At 46.8% G+C, this 21,261-nt stretch overlaps 1 protein-coding gene across 1 annotated transcript in view; it reads right to left on the bottom strand.

The window, feature by feature from the left end:
* LOC140656142 (scavenger receptor cysteine-rich domain-containing protein DMBT1-like) overlaps positions 1 to 21,261 on the bottom strand; it is an 88,630-nt gene that overhangs the window by 14,989 nt on the left and 52,380 nt on the right. Inside the window, 7 exon segments of the mRNA XM_072871477.1 lie at positions 10,517 to 10,630; positions 11,199 to 11,470; positions 12,084 to 12,472; positions 13,014 to 13,186; positions 13,465 to 13,676; positions 13,989 to 14,139; positions 15,078 to 15,101. Of these exon segments, the coding sequence (XP_072727578.1) occupies positions 10,517 to 10,630; positions 11,199 to 11,470; positions 12,084 to 12,472; positions 13,014 to 13,186; positions 13,465 to 13,676; positions 13,989 to 14,139; positions 15,078 to 15,101 (1,335 nt within the window).

The raw sequence follows: 21,261 nt of genomic DNA, 5'->3' as shown, positions 1-21,261 counted from the left end.
TATTGGATGGACTCTGAGTGACACTGATTAAAATGGTCTAAAAGTTTTTGAGTGTTAGCTGGATGGAAGTTTGCAATGACAAATATGGATTAAAAAAAAAGAGGGAAATTCTCTGTGTAGGATAGAGCCTTGTTACTGGCAAGAGAGCCGTAATGCTGCTGAGAGGCAGTGGCTGTCACATTTCTCTCTATACCACCCCCTCTAAGAACATTCCCACAGGTAGTTCGCATTCCCTCTGCACTGCACATCATCCTTGACAATATTTTTTGGGCTGTGAGTAAAGGTGACATCTCCTGAAGATGATACAGCATGTCCACAAACCTGCTAGTTACAGACAACTTCTGCATCACTTATATCCCAGAAATAATCACAAATGGTCCCCCAGGTTCCTTTGTAAAATATTTCAACATGCCCTTCACATTGGTTCCATCCATTCACCAACCTCACTGACATTTCTTTGAAAGAAAAAAAGAGAATTTCTCTGAACCTGTGCACTTCATGAAAAGACAGAATCAGAGACTTATGCAGGTTTGTAGGGGCCTCCAGAGGTGTCTGATCCAGCCCCTGCTTGAAGCAGGTCCAGAGCAGATTGTTCTGGGTCATGCCTATGAAAGCATTTAATACCTCCAAGGATGGAGATCCCATAGCTTATCTGGGTCGCTGTTCCAGTGTTTGACACGACCTCATGGTAAAACAATTATTTTCCTTTATAATTCAGGTGGAATTTCCCGAGTTCTGACTTGTGCCTGTTGCCTCTTGTCCTGTTGCTGTGCACCTCTGAGAAGAGACTGGCTCCATCTTCTCTGCACCCTCCCAGTAGGTGACTGTAGATGGCAATAAAATCTCCCCTTCACACTTTTAACACTGACCAAGCCCAAGTCCATCAGCATCTCCTTGTACATCTTGTACTCCAACTCCCTGAACATTTTCATGACCCTTTGCTGGACTTGCTCCAGGATACCCTTGCCTCTCTTGTATGAGGAAGCCACACTCTTGTACTGGATGTAGTGCTACAGATCTGTCTCACCAGAACTGAGTAGAGGGGAAGGATCACCTCTTTTGACCCGCTGGCAATGCTCAAAGGGCACATTGTTGGCTCATGGTCAACTACTTGTCCACCAGGAATCCCAGATCCTTTCCTGCAATGCTGTCATCTACCCAGCTGGCTCTGTGCCTGTACTGCTGCACTTCATAATCTTAGCTGACACTTACCGTCAAAGATATTTTTTGTGAAGAAGGAATTAAGGTGGTACAAAGCAGGTTGTAAGATAGACCTCTGTGTCATTCCATTTCATTAGATAGGTATGAACAAGTGTTTTCAACCTGCTTAGATGTTCCTTCTTTTCAGAGTCCCTGGGGCAAGGCTATGCTCCTAAAGCACGTACCTACTCTATCTGAAGACAGTGATATTCCTGAATAATTCAAGCTCTGCAGCAGAGGATCCACAGCAGTACTGCTCTGAGTAAACATTAGGTGCGAACTTCCACGTTATTCTGTATATACAAAGTCAACCCTAATTTATCCAGACGTAACATTTAGATGGATGTAACTTGGGGAAGTTCTTGACTTTATTCTCTGTTAAGCAGTAACAGAATAGAAAAGCTTGTCGTCTCTTTGATACGTGGGCTACATTGGTATGTTATCTCATCGTGACAAAAGGATTTACAAATATTTCTCTTCATAAACTGTATGTTTGTTCTAAATGACTATATTAGGGAAAATTTACTTCATCAGTGAAATCAATAAAGATATACAGGAGATGAAAATTACAGGGAACTTCAGACATCAAAGAAGCTGGGAAAAAAAGAAAGAAAAGAGTGAGAAAGTTCACAGTTTTAACAACTTGCACTGAACAAAAGGAACAGAAATTATCTACATACCCACACTGCTAGAAAAAACCCACAAACCAGCTCTCAGTACATCAAAATTTTGTCTTTATAGGTTTATTTATATTTTTAAATGGATAGTAGCATGTGTTTTGCAAATAGAGTAATATGTCTCATGAAAGATGTTTTTCAACACCACATAAGGAAATAGCTATTTAGTTTCTCTGTGATTCTTATGAACAATCGGTTGAATTCATTCTTTAGTTAGGAAGCAATGGGAATGGGAAGATGGGTAAGCCTTATGGAATTATACCATGGGATGGCATTATACTCTACCAAAAAAAGGAAATGTAACTGTCCTGCTCCTTAGAGTTTACTATTTAAAGATTTTGAGTGTGGAGGGCTAACACGTGGGTTATAGTTCTCTCTTAAGAAGTATTTGCTGAAATGCAGGAGAACAGTTTGGGGATGTCCTGAAGAGCTTGACAATGATTTTGGTGGTTTAGTTCCTTTTCGCTGAGCACCAGCATCTCAATCCAGCAGATGTGTATAACATGCTGTTGATTGCTGGCATCAATAAATCAGAAGTTATCTGCACAGATGACACCGGCATCTTCCTGATGAAAACCGTGATTGACGAACCATCCTTTATGGGAACACTGCCAGAGGAGAGCTTCACCCCCTTGGCACTGCACTTCGTCCAGGAGGATTTCCTCTGTGCCGTCACCAAAATGAGCTTCTCCCAGAGGTGTAGAACATCTGTTCTACCCATTCACTAGCCTCAGGGACGATTCTTTGGAAGACAAAAGGAAATTAGGTCAACTGTTATAGTGACTGATGTGTTTTCAATGACCCCCGCAGTCTCAGGCTATTGGAGGAAAAGCTCTCTAAGGAGCCCATCAGCAGGGAAAGTGTGCTGTAACCTGTGCTGCTCACCAGATTTGAGTTCCTGTGGGTTTGGGCCTGATTTTAAAGTGTCTTCCAAGGGTGAGGCATCTGAGTGTCCTTATGGCAGTTGCATAAAGTTAGAGTTACACTCACACAATGCCATCATCATCTGGTGGGGACTCCAGCATGTCATATTGTGTTTTGTGTGGCCAGCAGTGGACTAAACAAGCTGGACTCAGAATAGCACAGCAGAAGGTCACTGCCTTTGGTGTTTCACTTATTGAGGTAAAAATTGAATACATTTGGCCCCTTAGGGATTACTTTTGCACTGGGTGCACATATGCTGCATGGCTTCCAGCTGAAGATCTGCACAGTGAAGACCACTATGTTACCCCTTGGCTCTGAACTACTTCCAGATTATTACCCGCATTGATTAATATTATTCACAAAGCTCACAGAAACTGTGTCACAGACAAACACCTCACTATAAGGAACAGATCTGCTGACGCTGGTGTATCCAAAGCAGTAGTTCATACCTAGGCTGTGTCTGACCTCTAGGCTGTGACTAACCTGCTACACATATGCAGCTCACCGTGCTTTTACCAAATGCTCTTTACCTGCTTGCTGGGGTCCCCTTTCAGTGTGTCATTGTATTTTTGTCTAAGCCCCTCCAGTGCACTAAAGAAAATTAATTACTTACCATTATGTATTTTTTCCTACAATGCATTAAAATACATGTGTTTTATACATTACATTAAAAGAAATAATTAAAATATTTGGTGGCATCTTCAGTCCTCAAGTCCACTAAACACCCATGACATCTACCGGTTTGAGTGGGCTTTGATACAGGTCACAAAATTTGCCAATATTGATTTTAGAGGAAAACGCAAGACAGGTAGGTAGTGCTGAATAGCGTAAGGCACAGTACCTGACCCCTGCAGACATCCTCCATGCAGCAGTAGCATCCAAACAGCCATCAGCATGGGACTCATGTTAAGTGGGTTCCCTGTAACGCTGATAAAACATGTTTCAGAATTTGTAAGCATGTGGATTTAAAGGGGTGTGCTCTGCAGTTTGACCAGCCTTATTTTTTTTAAAGAAGTTAGTAATTTCATACAATGGAGATACTTTTAACTTTTAAAAACATTCTTTTAATTTTTTTTGGCAAGGGTTTGTTTTTAATACCTTGATTTTTTGGTTACCTTAATTGTTGTTTGCAGCCCTTCTCTTCTATGGGACCAGTGGTTAAACCCTCCCCTTGGCATATCCAATGGCAGCCACTGGCCCAAGAGGAGCCAGCAGTATGCAGCCAGGGAGAAAATTAGTGATGCCAAGAGAAAAATGATGGCAGACTTTTTTCCACCTCTCAGTTTCTCCACTGTCCCGAAGTAGAGCTGGGAGTGGTTGTGTTCCCCCATCCCCTGGTCACCCCAGCCCATGTCCCTGGTGGTGGCTCTGCCCGGGGTCCATCGGGGTGGCTCTGTGGGCTGAGAAGGTTACAGGGATTTGCAGCACCTCCCGCCCTGGTCCACTTGTGCTGTCCAGGAGCCTGGACAGGGCGAGCCCCAGCAAGGAAATCCCTGTCTGGGGAACCTCTCGGGGCAGGGGTACCACAAGCGAGCTGAGGTCTTAGCACTATGCTCCCATGGCTCACACATCCAGGCCCTGGGCACCAGAGTGCCTGCAGCTGTAAACATTACTGGGGCAATGGACTGCCTTATCTACTAGGAAACAAAATGCTTTTTTTCAAAATGCAATGCCAGAAACCCCTCAAGCCTGTACAAATTCTAGCCTGTATTTCAAACAGTTAATTTTCAGCTTGGTCTGTAAGTGTCATCCCAGCTGTCATACTTCACAGCCTTCGGGAAGCATCTCATGTGACGCCTGGATTAATTCTTGCAGTGTTGGCAGACAGTAGTCCACTTGTCTTCCTCAACAATGCATTCCTTAGAGAAATCCAGTGAACTTTTGAAACAAAGAAGGCTTGTTTCGCACTGGCAAGGCTCAGATCAAGTGTTTACTCTACATGCACAGTGTGCAGCTTTCAAATGCACTCTGTCCAAGCTGCCCAGGAGCTCGAAAAGAAACTGAAGCAACAGGTTTTGGCCACCTTCCTGTAACTAAGGCTTCACAGTTGGCTTTCTGAGCCTAGACTAGGGACAGCAGAATCCAGCATTTTGGAAAGAAGGCCTAGCTTCACTACATTAATATTAAGTCATGCTCCTTACCACCTCTTTGCATGGGAGAACAGAGCCTTCACATCAGCGTAACTCCATTTTCATCACATCTCATGCAAAAAAGCTCTGCTCGAATCCAGGCTTAGCAATGGAAGATGGTGGTAACTAATGCCAAAGGCCTCAGAAACACCTCAACATCCCCAGCTGAACCTGTGTATAGACCTTTTAGAACCAGATTAAGTCCAGCAATTGAGCAGCTCTCAGGTCAGGATCCTTTTGTGCTAGCAACTGGTCAGGCACAGAAGAAAATTTAGTCTTTGTACTGAGTGCCTAATTTTATTCAGTGCCTAAATTAAAAAGCAACAAGCAGAAGGGATGAGGGAGATAAGGCAAGGAGTAACAAGATCTTGACATGCACTGGGAAGTTATCTGCATGGTAGGAGCAGGGATGAGAGGGGAGGAAAAAGAAGCAAGAAAGGAAAAAGTCATATGGAAAAAAACATAAGAACATATAAAAAACGTATAAAACATAAAAACATCCCCATCACCAGTAGATGGGTTTCTCCTGGACTTTCATCTCCATCCTAGCAGATGGATTTCAGCCTCCAAGGCTACTAGGCAACACTCATCTGACTGCAACTGTTCAAAACCCACATTTTATCTATTCTATTTAGACACTCGCACACCCACAGAAAACTTCTTTAGACTCAACAAGTTTGCATGACTATGTCTGAGGACAAAATACAGCCCTCACAGTCTTCATAAAGAAAGAGGAGGAAAGAGAGAAGCCATCTTTCTGAGACTATAGGTTCTGAAAACTGAAAAAAACCCCAAAAAAAGAAGACGACATTCATTCAAACTTGACAGGCTCTTTAGAACAGCGACAGTCCCATTAATTTCTACGTTACAGCCTGTGACTAATTCACTTCTTTCAGAAAGAAGAAGGAAAAATCTGCTTGGATGTGTACCAGCTGCTCAAGGCAAAAGAGGTGATCCAAGTGTTTTTCTAGGAAATGAAAACAAATCTCACTCCCAGTGACTCAGCTGGGGTCACTGACAAGTTTCCTCAGCTAGGTTCGATTTTGTTAAAATATGCTTTTTGTGTCATAGTTCTTGAGCCTGAGATAGAAAATCTCCTAAAATACACATGCTTCTGTGAGAATTTTAATATCTCCTTAGTTTTTCCCAGCTAGATATAAACTGCCAAAACAAATAAAAATTAAATTTAAAAACTCCATGCAAATAAAAGGAAACTACCAAAATAAAGGAAAAAATAAGGAAAATCTCTTCTCCTTGTAACATAAGGCATTTAACAGCAAGTGTGCAAAAAATTGTGTGAAAAATTGTGCAAAAAATTGTGTGAAAAATTGTACAAAAAATTGTGCTTGGGTTCAGGCATGCTGGACAGCAAAGGACTGCAATTTTTTTTATCTTGAACTTGTCACAAACAAAGGGTCAGGGGGTGGGTCAGTCTCACGAAATTCCTTTGCTCTTTCCTCTGAGTTTATTAAGCGTGGTGGACAATTCAGCAACCAAGCTGCAGTGGCTGTCTGCCTGATTTCCCATTCAAGGTAGTTCTAGTGCAATCCTGTTAAAAAAGCTTGCCTGTGGTTGGTGCGTCTGATGGAGTTATTTAAAAAAATAAAATTATCAGTCAAATGAAAGTGATCTCCAGAGTATATACATTTAGTTATTTAATTGGAATTTGGTGCAAGCGTTCAGTCTCGGGCATTAAAGGACACCTAAGTCAGAACTGTGAGCAGAAGGTTATGCTTAGCTACTTAATTCAGCTTGATGTCAATGAATATCTGTGGGCTTCTATGGCAAGGCATAGGGAGAACGTAATAAAAAGAAGAAAAACTGTGTTTCTTACCCATGTCTTGCAAACCCAAATTAGTTATTATTTTAGTCTCAATCTGCAAAACAGGGGGATTTGTTATTAACCACTGGAAAATGAATCTACTTGCAAGCTATGGGATCTTGAAACAAAACGATGTTTATTTATACCCAATTATAAATATTTTTATAGTATGTTCCTGGGAAGGAGGACTACAGAGTTGAATTATCTGCTTCATACTCCGAAATTAAGATAGAAAGATAAACAGGACACCAAAGCACAGGAAATTCAGCATGCAAACAACCAAACAAGAACTTTGTTTCTGAGCTTTGCTTTAACCCCAATACTAGCCAAATAAGTTGCATGATAACACTGGGAACAGCATAATGGCAGGAACCGATAGAGTCTATACAATTTGTTTACCAAAAAAGGTGTATGTATTTGAAACCAAATTGCTATGGATCCTTTCTCTTTCCATGAAAAAACCTTCTCAAGTGCCCCTTCAGGGAGGTTGTTCAGGGATGTGTAGTTTCGTCGGAGTTATGAACACTTGCAGCTACATGGTCTGGATATATGTGCTATAATTCAGTCATTAACCTCTCCCAACACAGCTCACACTACACAGGTTGATGCTTCCAAGGCATTTTAGCATGATGTTGCAAACAGCATGTTTAGTTGGTGCTGAGATTGTCAGTTAAGTACACACTACTGAGTGAACGAATACGTACTACATGGTTGAGTAGTGACAGACACACTAGGAAGAAATTAAATAATCTAATACCAAAATCAGACAGTTATTCAAAGCAAAAAGCTGCCAAGTGATGGTTGGTGTGTCTTCTCTGAGGGTGGAGGAGGTGACAACAACAAGCCTAACTGCAGCATCCATAAAGCTCGTTTAAAAAGAGCAAAGGCAGTGGCCTCCACATGCTCCTGGTTCGTGACATCCTTGTGTTAGCCAGCACTAGCCTTCACTATGTGGTTGGCATAACACTGATCCCACACAAAATGAATAAATGAGAAAACAAAACAAAACACCAAATAAACAATTTTAGTTTACATTTTGGCTTTAATTCTCTGTATTTTCAACTAGGACATGAAAGACAAAAATCCCAGACCTTGCTTTTCATGTTTCTATGCACCATTGGTAAATGTTTATGTGGGATTTGTCTGTTTGCATTTCCAGCATATTTCAGCCTGATATATGAATGTGCACAACACACCCTGAAAGGCTGCGTAAGTCCTGAGAAGCCAAACTCCTCACAACCACAAAGCATACAACCATGGAAAAAAAAGAAATTAAATAATTTTACTGTGATCAGCAACCATTAGTATTAAAAATTGAACAAAACTCTTCCTTCTCAAAAGGAGGCGTGAACTGTCTTTCAACATTTAAATGACATATTGGTGAGACCTGAAATGTTTCCTGACTGAGATTTAATCTCTTGGATGAGATTTACAGTTTTGTCTGGTTTAGGATGTATGTCAATGGGAAGGCTTCCAATTGATTTGACAAGCCTTTAAATCAGATTGTGTGGTTCAGCCTTAAATATTGCAAACAGAACACCTTTAATGGCTCAGTATCTTTTGAATTTGGATTTATTTAATCTAGAGAAGCAAAAACTTAATGGAAGAAACATCAATCTTCAAACAGGTAAAATGCACCTAAAGATAAAGGGCAGAAAATGACTCCCCATGGCTAGGAGGGACAGGGCAAGAACTAAGGGGCTTGAATGGCAACAATGAAAAATCGAAGGTAGGCATTGTGAAAAGCCTTTTCAACGATGATGCTAATTTCAATAGTGAGTCTCATTAAGCATGAGAAGAGATTGCCCAGGCAAGTTAGGGAAACATCTGTTGCAAGGATGTTGGGCTGAGGTGGTGGTACTGAGGGTGCAGAGGAAGCTCCAGCTAATGTACTTTTGGATGCTCTGGGTGAACAGTGGTGCCCATGGCCGAAGAGGAGGTGGCACGGGGGAGGCTGGCATGGAGGATGGAGGCAGCAGCAGAGACCTAGCGGCTGTGTGGGAAACAGGCCGTGGTGTTCATGGGGACAAGTGCCACAATGTGGAGCAAGAAGGAGACCAAGGCTATAGTAGGGATCTCAGGAGCAGGTGTGCGTCATGAGAAGATAACAGAAATGACAGGAGAGAAAAGAGAAACTTTTATTTACACTAAAATTACACTAAAATGATTGGGGAACTTTTTCTAGACCTCTCAGGGCATGATGATTTCTGTGCTCTGTTGCTCCTTATCTTTGCAAATACATCTGTCATCAATGAGGAACCAAGGAGTCTTTCAAGGCCTTCTCTGGGAGGTTTGGACATTTGTTTTACCTTTGCTGCTAGATTTTATTTTACTTTTTACCCACCCTTTACAGTTTAACTCCATTAAAATGCCTTTCTGTAGCCACACACACAGAGGTGTGCCCAACACTCATACAAAACAGAGATACAACACACCTCTTCACAGCAGTATGTAGAAGTGTTTCAAAATACAACCGATAGGCAGAAAGTCAAATACTGGAGGGGAAGCTTTCTCTCTAATAACATGGAGAAACATACTGGCTGGAGAAGACAGTTATTCCTCACTGGCAGGTAGGGGAAGCTCCTGTCACCTTTCCTGAGGTCCTCATCTTTGGTGATGCTGTGGGAACAGCAGCAGATGCAGGACCTGCTTAGATGGGAGAGGATGCTAGGGACTCAGTCAGCCATGTGCTTTGGAGGGAACACAGGGATGGGGGAAACGCAGATAGACAGGTCCTTAGGAGTCCCCTGAACAATGTGGGTAATTTTGCTTTTGTGTGTGACACCAGGAGAAAGTAATGGAAGCCAAAAGAAAAGGCATTTCTGAATCAAGAGGCAGCAATCTGGCTTCCTAGGGACAGATATTTTCTGTAAATTTGTATGTGCAGAAAGAAAAAGAATTAGCTCATTCCTTTTGAAGCCTACATTAAGGTATTTAGAAATTCCCTATGTAGTATTTCAGAAGCAGGGGCTCAGTCCACTGCTTGGCGAATCTTTAATCCAACAGACCACACTCTTCAACACAGTAAAACATTAATTTGGACTTTAATCACAGAGACATTAATTTGAAAGACAGAATAGAATTATTGCTTTGTAAACGTTCCTTCCTTTGATTTTAAATTACACTCCTCACATAACAGATTACTTTTGCTTGGAAATATCTGCATTTTATAAATAAGCACAGAGCCATTATTGTTTCAATAAGAAAATTAGCATTAAAAACAATACTCAAAATAATTAGAACATTGTATAGCCACAATTCCAGATGCCATGGTAAGATAAATTTTTACGTTTCCTTTCCAGACATGACCTATTACTTCTCCCCAAATTAAATCTTCCTCCCTTTTAATAAACCTTGAAATATTTATTGATGCCTCATTCCTATTTTCTCTCCAACTCACAAAATTTCAAGGCATTAGATAAATGGTCTTAGAAGGATGTGAGAAGTGAATTAGAGGAGAAAAATAATATAATGATTGTATCAAACAACTTGTGACATGAATGTTGAAATTATTTCTTAATCATTTGAGAGGTGTTAGGATTACAAAGTTCTTTTAAAGCATTGTAACAGGCTAGGATTCATTGTAGATAAAGATATCACAGCTTCTTACAAATGGCATATACGTGACTGTCGTCAGTGAAGCATTTTGGCAGCTCATAATGTGTGATGTTTGCCCTGTAGTCATTGAGTGGATGATTATGATCTTTGATCTCACATTATCCCATGCAAAAGTGGTTTCTTCAGCGCAGGTCTCACAAGAAAACCGACAAGAACAAAAACAACAACTGCCAGGATAGCGACAGCAGCAACGACCGGTGTGAGGGGATTATCACCAGCAGCAGGAACCGCCTGGGGAGGAGGCACGGAAGAGTCCAGCCCTGCGAGTGAAGGCAGAGGGGGTTTGGTCTCAATATATTAAAGATCAGGGCACAAAGAGCTGCTGCGTTAGAAGGGATGGTTCCCACATCAGTCAGAAATAAGCTAACTTCTTACAGTTTCATTGTTTTAAACTATCTGAACAGGCTGTTAGCAGGGATGACAATTTAACTAAGCAAACTTCATAAGCAGAAGACAACTGATGGAATTAAATGTTTCTCAAGAAGGCTGGGAGTTTGCTTGCAGCTGGCCATCACGTTACACAATCAGACTGGAGCTAATTAGTTCAATGGAGTTATAGCACTAAAATGGGTTACACGCTACCTCTCCTTTGGGACAGCCAAAGCAGTTATACTTTTTATACATGCAGGTGAAAACAGGGTGTTTGCAAGGTGTTGAAAGAAGAAGAGATTTGTAGACATTTGGGTCAGCGAAGCAATCCCTTCCTTTTTATGGTGAAGTTAGCAAAAGCAGATTTCAGCGACAGATGTCAGAAATGCAGATCTATGGCTGTTCTTGAAGCCTGAAGTAGTCTTAGAGTAAATATGAGAGAAATTTATTTGACTTTACCAGTATTCCTACTCTGAGCACCCACTTCTCGACGCTGAAGTGGTCCAACAGTCACATTCACTTTTTCCGTGGCAGAACTTGTATCTCTCTTGGACCTATTAATACAGCCCTGGTAGCAGCGGGAGGAATAGTCACCGAGCCTGCACACCACCAGCTCACACTGCAGGTAGACTAACGTATGGCGGCTAATGAACTCAAAGGCATTAAATTTGAACCGAGCAAAGTGGCTGTAGGGGGAGTAGTATGTGACATAAGAAGAATCTCTAACACATCTAGAAAGAAACAAAACAGAGAATTAGTCTTCATGGATACACACGTGTACATTCCTGCAAAAATACAATAGATTAAAACAAATTTATATCATAGCCACGTACTAAGAAGACAATGGGATAAAAATGCAACTTTTATAGCATAGTAGAGACTTTTAAAATATAGACTTATTTAAGTCCTATGAAGAAGCTAGAGCATTGGCAACTCTTTTTTTTCCAAGAGAAAGAGACTATAAGTGGTGAAGAGGGGAGAACAGACTCTTACTACTGTCTGTGCTATACAAGACATAAAAAAATGAGTCAATGCTTGACCTGGTTTTACTAAAATTTTTAATGCCTAGGATGATAGATTCCTGCTTCCAGTTCTCACTATGTCATCTCATCTACCTCACTCCCACTACTTTGAATTTTACATATAGGACAAGGATGAAGTAAATGAAATGGTCTAAATGTCATTTCTTGTTTCCAGGCTCATACTGTAAAAATAAAAAATCAAAGCCCTTTTAACATTCTGTTGATAATGAGATCTAAACCAATTCAGACTGGCTCTATTCTTTTAAATAAATGCAGAAAGGGTATTACAACTATGCTTCTAATGACTTGAGAAAGCTCTTACCCATTCTTGATTATATCATAGGTCAGAGTGTTAAAATCATGAGGATCAGGTGATGCCACACATGTGTCCACAAACACGATCAGATTTGGGTCAGAGCTGTGAAGATAAGCTTGAAGGTACAAATTTTGGTTCAAGTCAATGTAGTATGGGGAGTCGTGCACTTGCCGCAAGAATGATGAGGAATCATAAAAAGTGATGTTCATGTCATATCTTCCAAACTGATTTTCGTTCACGTCTACAGTATCCTCAGCAACATACATTATTTGCATCCATGTGTTCTGTAGCATTTTGCAACTGATATGTAAGTGAATATTCTTTTTCCTCTTGATTATGTTCCCAGAAGATGTAACTTTGATTGTGTTGGAATAGTTGATTGTATCAACGTTCTCCTGTTTAACATGTAATTTAAAATGAGGAATTGCATTTTTGTCACATTCCATGTTCTAAGCTTTGATAGAGTAATATGCAATTTAAAAATGTAGATTCATCTTAAACTCTTTAAACCAAAAAGCTTGATGTTGGTCTTTTTTACTCAAACATTGTAAATAAACTTGCTGAAGTATGTAATTAAACAGAAATCAGTGGAGAAAAAGTCTTTGTTAAATCCAAGGCAGAGCCAACTCATTTAACATCTGTACAAAACACCAATCATAGTACACAGTCACCCCAAACCTGCATGGCACAAGGCAAACCTTACAAGACTACGTCTACTTTAAATCATGGAAAGTTCATATAACTTCCTCCCATGCTTTCCTCCCTAGAAGCTCATTTCTATTAAGCATGGGGACTCCCTAAGGCATGGAAAGCTAAAGCACTAAAAAAACTCCTAATCTTTTTGGTTCACTTCTTAGCACTGTGGACCACAATGGCCCTTTCATGACTCTTTTCAAAGCAGGTCCTGCAATTCGGTGTGCACAATGGTGAGCGTACCTCTCGTATTGTCCCACAGCCGTTGTAGGGAATGTTGAATATAACCTCGTGTGATGTGACTGTTGGTTTACAGCGATTGTCATTCAGGGTGACCAACTGCGCCGAGTAGCCTTGAGACTGGAGATAGTCTCTGCTAACCACTGCATGCATGTAGTCTGGCAAGCACAGAAGGGCTGGTAGAAGAAGATATACAATATATTAGTGTATAATAAATATATACTATATATTTATATATTTAATAAATCAATAATTTTTTAATGATTAAAGGTTCTAATTGAACCAAATGTTGGTTTTTTCTTAATTTAGAAGGTAGGCAGTTTGCACACCAACCCATCGTATTTCACACACATTGTTACATTTACCTAACATCTTTAAATATACACAAATATTTATTTGCAAACAAAAGCAATAAACAGGCTTGTCTGTTGAGAAACACTGACTGGGAACTTACTAGTGTTGTGATCTGCTGGAATGGAGGAGTAGTGAGCCTGAAACCCTCTGAAGGTGTATCTAGAATCACTGTGAAAGCGAACGGTCATCATGTTTGAAGAGGATATGTATGTGGGAAAGGAACCAGAACAAAGTGTCCCAAGAAGCGGGGAAGAGTGTAGAGGCCCGTCATAGACTTCAATGTAGTCATACTGGCATCTGCCGCTTTGCATCCTGGTGAACAAATATCAGCACCTTGTCAAATGCATTTCAGAAACTCTGATTTAACTGCCTAACAAGTGATAAAATCTTTCAGCACTCAAGGTTTTCAGGGCAGAGGTTTTATTCATTTTGTATGTAGCTGTAGCAGAAAATCATGAGCAGAAAATTCTACAGTAATCCAGAATTTGTTCTGGTCTTCCAACTGCTGGATGTTATTGAAAGTATCTTTAAAATTGGGAAGGTTGCCTGTTTCAAATAAGTTTTCAAAATTTTCAAGTTAGTTTTGACTTTGTCATTTGCGCAGGGAATCAATGTTTTACTTACACAATATCTCTAAACATGATCATAACACGGAAATTGTTCTCTACTTGTATTTCCCACACACAGTCAGCATTGTTTGGATAACTTCCAGGGTAGAATGGACTTTGCAGTGTCCCAGAGGAATTTGAGATTAAGCCACCACAAAAATAAGGTGCTGCAGAAAGAAACAGAAGAGAATTTACTTACAGTAACCTCTACAAAACTGTACTTGAGCTGTATGTGTCTCATCCGCAGCTACTGAAAAGCAGGTCTCCCTTCTGACTGCACGTGATATTCTGTATGACCCAAATCAAGACAAATATTTGTTTTTGCTTTAGGTTTACTTTCATGTCGGATTCGGGATTCCCTGTCACATCCATGGTGTCAGACCACCCTCTTCAGGCTGGGCTGGTTACACTGTGATGCTTTCTGCTCTGGTCTCTCCTTTCTGCAGTCGAGGTCTGATTCTGGGAGGTGTCATGACAGTCAAAATGGAAGTACCTTCCAGAACACACAACATCCCCTCAGTTACTCTGCTGCTTCTCTTTATTCCCCTAAGGACTTTGGAGGATAAATAAGTTGCAAGTCTTCTAGAAAACTGTAACTTTATGGTCTCAGACTGAAATAAGCACTCCAGGCTGTTGGCCCAAGTCTTAAATATATCTAATTTCTCCTATAAGCATAGCTGCAAAAAGCTTTCATGATCCTGGCAGCATGAATGACATATAGTTCTTACGTTAAACACACGGATAATCCTAAAAGTTTCCTTATAGGAAGGTGAGCACAAGCTCTGAACTTAATTCCTACAAGATGTGACACATGAAGGCAACAACCCCCATTTTATATTCCTGCACAGGGTCACCCCCCAGTGCAGCACACTCCTCCCTGCCTTAGGATTTTGGGATTCTTGGGCTATTCCAAGCTTGGGAGCATCAGCTGTACCCAGACACTGCTCCTTCCTCTGATCAGACCAGACGGGCTCTCAGGCATCTTCACTTTTGTACTATTTTCTACTGTGAATGGTCAAGCTCTAAATCTAAAATCTGCTTTCTAATGCAAAAATAGCAGGCTGAAGACCATAACAGCTCTACTAAGCAGAAGAGCAAAAATTACACATTGCAATACTTGAACACCACCCTGCCAATACTCATGAATGTGGTTAAAAGTTAGAGATTTGGACAGAACTTCCTAAGCCTTGTCCCAGCTGAACAGCCCAGTGATGGAATGGCTTGCCCACAGCCAACTGGCATAAATGCAAAATAAGCATCACTGAAATGCAAGGGGGTGTCACACCCTGTCTAAGAGTTATCATGCAAGTTTAAAGTGATATTGCCATAGAAACAAAAATAAAATTTAAAAAAGCCCACAAATTAAAAAGGTGGGAAGAGCCACAGAAGAACATTACCTGATGGAGGCGTTGGGGTCACCAGAGCAGCTGTGGGTGTGGAGAAAGAAAAGCCACAAGTGAGACGTGTTGCTCAGGAGAAGGGTGCTAGGGACCAGACATGGCCCCACTTTGGGGCATAGGGTACCACAATAGGGATTGCGGGTAGGAGGGGACGGGGACACAGGGGGCCGGGCACAGAGGACTATGAGCTCCGTGGGAGAGCCGGTTGCCTCCGCAGCCCCCGCACCTGCACAGATGACGCTGGCATCCTCCACGTGCCCGCAGTTGTGCACGCCCCAGCCGTTGTGCCTGCACGTCTGGAGGGAGGGCTCGTCCCCACGGCACTGCACGTTGTCCAGGAAGATGGGTCCGGAGCCACGGCCAAAGCGCGCACTTCCTGGGGCAGCCATGGGCCGGCCGCAGCCCAGCTGCTGGCACACCACCTGCGCATCCCTCAGGTCCCACCAGTCGTCACACACCGTCCCCCAGCTGCTGCCATTGTAGACCTCCACGCGGCCCTCGCAGCCGTTCTTCCCGCCGGACAGCCGCAGGCGGGCACCTGGGATGTGGCACATGGCACCAGGTCAGGGTCCCGCCAACCTGGCAACTGCGATCGCCACCTCCCGGGCTGTTTTGGAGATTTGGGTGCAGTGACCATGAGCTGGGGTGGTATAGACCCGAAGGGACTAGGGGAGGGCAGTGGCTGAGCAAAGTCCCTGGGTATGCAGAAGGCAGATTTGCCCTGCCCAGGGACCTGCTGGGGCGTCCATGGGAGCTGCCTGGGGGCAGAGGTGCTTGGAGCATAGGGGCATTTGTAGAAAAACCCTTTGCACACCTTGAGTGTGGCCCATCCCTGAGGAGGACCACTCGTGCACCCTGGAGATGTCACGGGCAGAGGGGAGCAGCAGCCCTGCACCGGGCAGGCGCAGGCCAGCACGTCCGCCCTCCTCTCCTCTGGTGCCGGGCTGGGGCTTGCTGGAAGGCTGGGACTAAGCTGGGTGGGCACAAATTACCTGTTGTGTATGGCCATTCAGTAGGAGAGGCTGGATGCGCAGCTGCAAGGAAGACGATGGCGTGAATGTAAGGGCAGCGAATTTAGCAGGCTCGTGACAATGGACACGGCAATAGCAATGGCAATGGCAATGGCAATGGACATGGACATGGACATGGACATGGACATGGACATGGAAATGCAAGGCTGGAGCACTAACGGGTGAAGAGAGAGTGGAGCTCTGTGCTGCCATTCCCCCTCCAGACACCAGCCTGGCATGTCCCCAGTGCTGCCCCACCCTCCCCACACCGCAATCCCACAGTCCTGCTCTTTGCCTGTGCACCATGGTGAGGCACATGGGTTAGGGTCCCTCCACCCCGGCACCCTGCAGTCCCCAGACGGGCCCCTACAGCAGGGAGCCTGCATGGTTGCTGCAAGGCCAAGGATGGGACTGGTGGGCGCGACTTACCTGTTGAATACGGCCAGCCTGTGGTGGGTGCTGAAGCTACGGATGAAAGTGAGAATTAGGTGTCAATGAAAAACGTTCTGAACACAGTCAGCGCATGTCATGCAGCCCGAATTAGCCCGTCTTCAAGGAGCCCCTGTCGTAAGGCATTTCACATCATGCGGAGGTCTTTCATTCAATTGAAATGACCATCATGACTTTTCTGTTTCACACAGGCCTGGAACCGAGGCCGAAGCACTCACTGCATGGGACGGCCATGGGCTGGCCGCAGCCCAGCTGCTGGCACACCACCTGGGCATCCCTCAGGTCCCACCAGTCGTCACACACCATCCCCCAGCTGCTGCCATTGTAGACCTCCACGCGGCCCTTGCAGCCGTTCGTCCCGCCAGACAGCCGCAGGTGCATGCAGGGATGAGGCCCATGGCACCAGGTCAGGGTCCCGCCAGCCCAGCACCTGTGGTCCCCACCTCCCGGGCTGTTTTGGAGATTGCAGAGGCTGCAGTGACCATGCGCTGGGGTGGTGCAGACCCGAAGGGACTAGGGGAGGGCAGTGGCTGAGCAAAGACCCTCGGGTGGGTGGAGAGCAGAGGCACTGTGTGCAGGGATTCTCTTGGGCATCCATGGGAGCTGCCCAGGGGCAGAGGTGCTCAGGGCAAAGGGGTATTTGTAGAAAAACCATTTGCACACCTTGAGTATGGCCCATCCCCTGAGTGGGACCACTCATGCACCCTGGAGGTGTTTGAGTCCGCGGGACCTGAGAGGGTGCCTGCAAGGATGGTGGCCACCGTGTCGTGACATTGCAACACCACGGCCATGCCCTGACAGCAGGGCAGCAACCTGCATCCTGGTCTGCCCTGGCTGGCGTACGGGATCGAGGGAAGGGATTATTCCCATCCACTTGGCACTTGCTGCCCCAGAGCCAGGAGCCGCGGGGTGGCTGACAGAGCAGGGCTCGGACCTGTCACCACTGCAGCCGCCCTTCTGCAGCAGCTCAGCTCCTCCCCAGCAGCAGCCCCCAAACGACATGGCACCTCGCCACGGGCAGAGGGGAACAGCGGCCTTGCACCGGGCAGGCACAGACCAGCACGTCCCCCCTCCTCTCCTCTTGTGCCTGGCTCGAGCTCGCTGCGAGGCTGGGAACAAGCTGGATGGGCACAAATTACCTGTTGTGTACGGCCATTCAGTAGGAGGGGCTGGATGTGTACCTGCAAGGAAGAAGATGGAGTGAATGAAAGGGCAGCGAATGCAGCAGGCTTGTGACAATGGATGGACATTGGACATGGACATGGAAAGGCAAGGCTGGAGCTCTAATGGGTGAAGGGAGTGTGGAGCTCTGTGCTGGCATTCCCTCTCCAGACACCAGCCTGGCACGTTGCCGGTGCTCCCCCACCCTCCCCACACTGTAATCCCTCAATCCTGCTCTTTGCCCACGCACTGAGCACCTACACCTGCGATCGTGGAGAGCCTGCTGTGCCCTCTGTGTGCAGAAATGGGGCTTTTGCATGACATGTGCTTCCAGCACCAGGCAGCAAAAGCCCCCAACGTCGCCACTCCGCCCCGGCTGTACAGAGGGAGGTAAGCACGGCTGCTCCCAAGGGAGGGCACCGAAACTTGCCTGGTGGGGTGTGCGGGAGAGCCGGAGGCCTCTGCTGCCCACGCACCTGCACAGATGACGCTGGCGTCCTCCACGTGCCCGCAGTTGTGCACGCCCCAGCCGTTGTGCCTGCACGTCTGGAGGGAGGGCTCGTCCCCACGGCACTGCACGTTGTCCAGGAAGATGGGTCCGGAGCCACGGCCAAAGCGCGCACTTCCTGGGGCGGCCATGGGCCGGCCGCAGCCCAGCTGCTGGCACACCACCTGCGCATCCCTCAGGTCCCACCAGTCATCACACACCGTCCCCCAGCTGCTGCCATTGTAGACCTCCACGCGGCCCTCGCAGCCGTTCTTCCCGCCGGACAGCCGCAGGCGGGCACCTGGGATGCGGCACATGGCACCAGGTCAGGGTCCCGCCAACCTGGCAACTGCGATCGCCACCTCCCGGGCTGTTTTGGAGATTTGGGTGCAGGGACCGTGAGCTGGGGTGGTATAGACCCGAAGGGACTAGGGGAGGACAGTGGCTGAGCAAAGACCCTGGGTATGTAGAAGGCAGATTTGCCCTGCCCAGGGACCTGCTGGGGCGTCCGTGGGAGCTGCCCAGGGGCAGAGGTGCTCAGGGCAAAGGGGTATTTGTAGAAAAACCGTTTGCACACCTTGAGTATGGCCCATCCCCTGAGTGGGACCACTCATGCACCCTGGAGGTGTTTGAGTCCGTGGGACCTGAGAGGGTGCCTGCAAGGATGGTGGCCACCGTGTCGTGACATTGCAACACCACGGCCATGCCCTGACAGCAGGGCAGCAACCTGCATCCTGGTCTGCCCTGGCTGGCGTACGGGATCGAGGGAAGGGATTATTCCCATCCACTTGGCACTTGCTGCCCCAGAGCCAGGAGCCGCGGGGTGGCTGACAGAGCAGGGCTCGGACCTGTCACCACTGCAGCCGCCCTTCTGCAGCAGCTCAGCTCCTCCCCAGCAGCAGCCCCCAAACGACATGGCACCTCGCCACGGGCAGAGGGGAACAGCGGCCTTGCACCGGGCAGGCACAGACCAGCACGTCCCCCCTCCTCTCCTCTTGTGCCTGGCTCGAGCTCGCTGCGAGGCTGGGAACAAGCTGGATGGGCACAAATTACCTGTTGTGTACGGCCATTCAGTAGGAGGGGCCGGATGTGTACCTGCAAGGAAGAAGATGGAGTGAATGAAAGGGCAGCGAATGCAGCAGGCTTGTGACAATGGATGGACATTGGACACGGACATGGAAAGGCAAGGCTGGAGCTCTAATGGGTGAAGGGAGTGTGGAGCTCTGTGCTGGCATTCCCTCTCCAGACACCAGCCTGGCACGTTGCCGGTGCTCCCCCACCCTCCCCACACTGTAATCCCTCAATCCTGCTCTTTGCCCACGCACTGAGCACCTACACCTGCGATCGTGGAGAGCCTGCTGTGCCCTCTGTGTGCAGAAATGGGGCTTTTGCATGACATGTGCTTCCAGCACCAGGCAGCAAAAGCCCCCAACGTCGCCACTCCGCCCCGGCTGTACAGAGGGAGGTAAGCACGGCTGCTCCCAAGGGAGGGCACCGAAACTTGCCTGGTGGGGTGTGCGGGAGAGCCGGAGGCCTCTGCTGCCCACGCACCTGCACAGATGACGCTGGCGTCCTCCACGTGCCCGCAGTTGTGCACGCCCCAGCCGTTGTGCCTGCACGTCTGGAGGGAGGGCTCGTCCCCACGGCACTGCACGTTGTCCAGGAAGATGGGTCCGGAGCCACGGCCAAAGCGCGCACTTCCTGGGGCGGCCATGGGCCGGCCGCAGCCCCGCTGCTGGCACACCACCTGCGCATCCCTCAGGTCCCACCAGTCATCACACACCGTCCCCCAGCTGCTGCCATTGTAGACCTCCACGCGGCCCTCGCAGCCGTTCTTCCCGCCGGACAGCCGCAGGCGGGCACCTGGGATGCGGCACATGGCACCAGGTCAGGGTCCCGCCAACCTGGCAACTGCGATCGCCACCTCCCGGGCTGTTTTGGAGATTTGGGTGCAGGGACCGTGAGCTGGGGTGGTATAGACCCGAAGGGACTAGGGGAGGACAGTGGCTGAGCAAAGACCCTGGGTATGTAGAAGGCAGATTTGCCCTGCCCAGGGACCTGCTGGGGCGTCCATGGGAGCTGCCCAGGGGCAGAGGTGCTCAGGGCAAAGGGGTATTTGTAGAAAAACCGTTTGCACACCTTGAGTATGGCCCATCCCCTGAGTGGGACCACTCATGCACCCTGGAGGTGTTTGAGTCCGTGGGACCTGAGAGGGTGCCTGCAAGGATGGTGGCCACCGTGTCGTGACATTGCAACACCACGGCCATGCCCTGACAGCAGGGCAGCAACCTGCATCCTGGTCTGCCCTGGCTGGCGTACGGGATCGAGGGAAGGGATTATTCCCATCCACTTGGCACTTGCTGCCCCAGAGCCAGGAGCCGCGGGGTGGCTGACAGAGCAGGGCTCGGACCTGTCACCACTGCAGCCGCCCTTCTGCAGCAGCTCAGCTCCTCCCCAGCAGCAGCCCCCAAACGACATGGCACCTCGCCACGGGCAGAGGGGAACAGCGGCCTTGCACCGGGCAGGCACAGACCAGCACGTCCCCCTCCTCTCCTCTTGTGCCTGGCTCGAGCTCGCTGCGAGGCTGGGAACAAGCTGGATGGGCACAAATTACCTGTTGTGTACGGCCATTCAGTAGGAGGGGCTGGATGTGTACCTGCAAGGAAGAAGATGGAGTGAATGAAAGGGCAGCGAATGCAGCAGGCTTGTGACAATGGATGGACATTGGACATGGACATGGAAAGGCAAGGCTGGAGCTCTAATGGGTGAAGGGAGTGTGGA

This window comes from Ciconia boyciana, chromosome 8, assembly GCF_034638445.1.
Source record: "Ciconia boyciana chromosome 8, ASM3463844v1, whole genome shotgun sequence".
NCBI lineage: Eukaryota > Metazoa > Chordata > Aves > Ciconiiformes > Ciconiidae > Ciconia > Ciconia boyciana.
The sequence above is the reverse complement of the archived record's forward strand: the minus strand, read 5'-3'. Positions and strand labels throughout refer to the sequence as shown.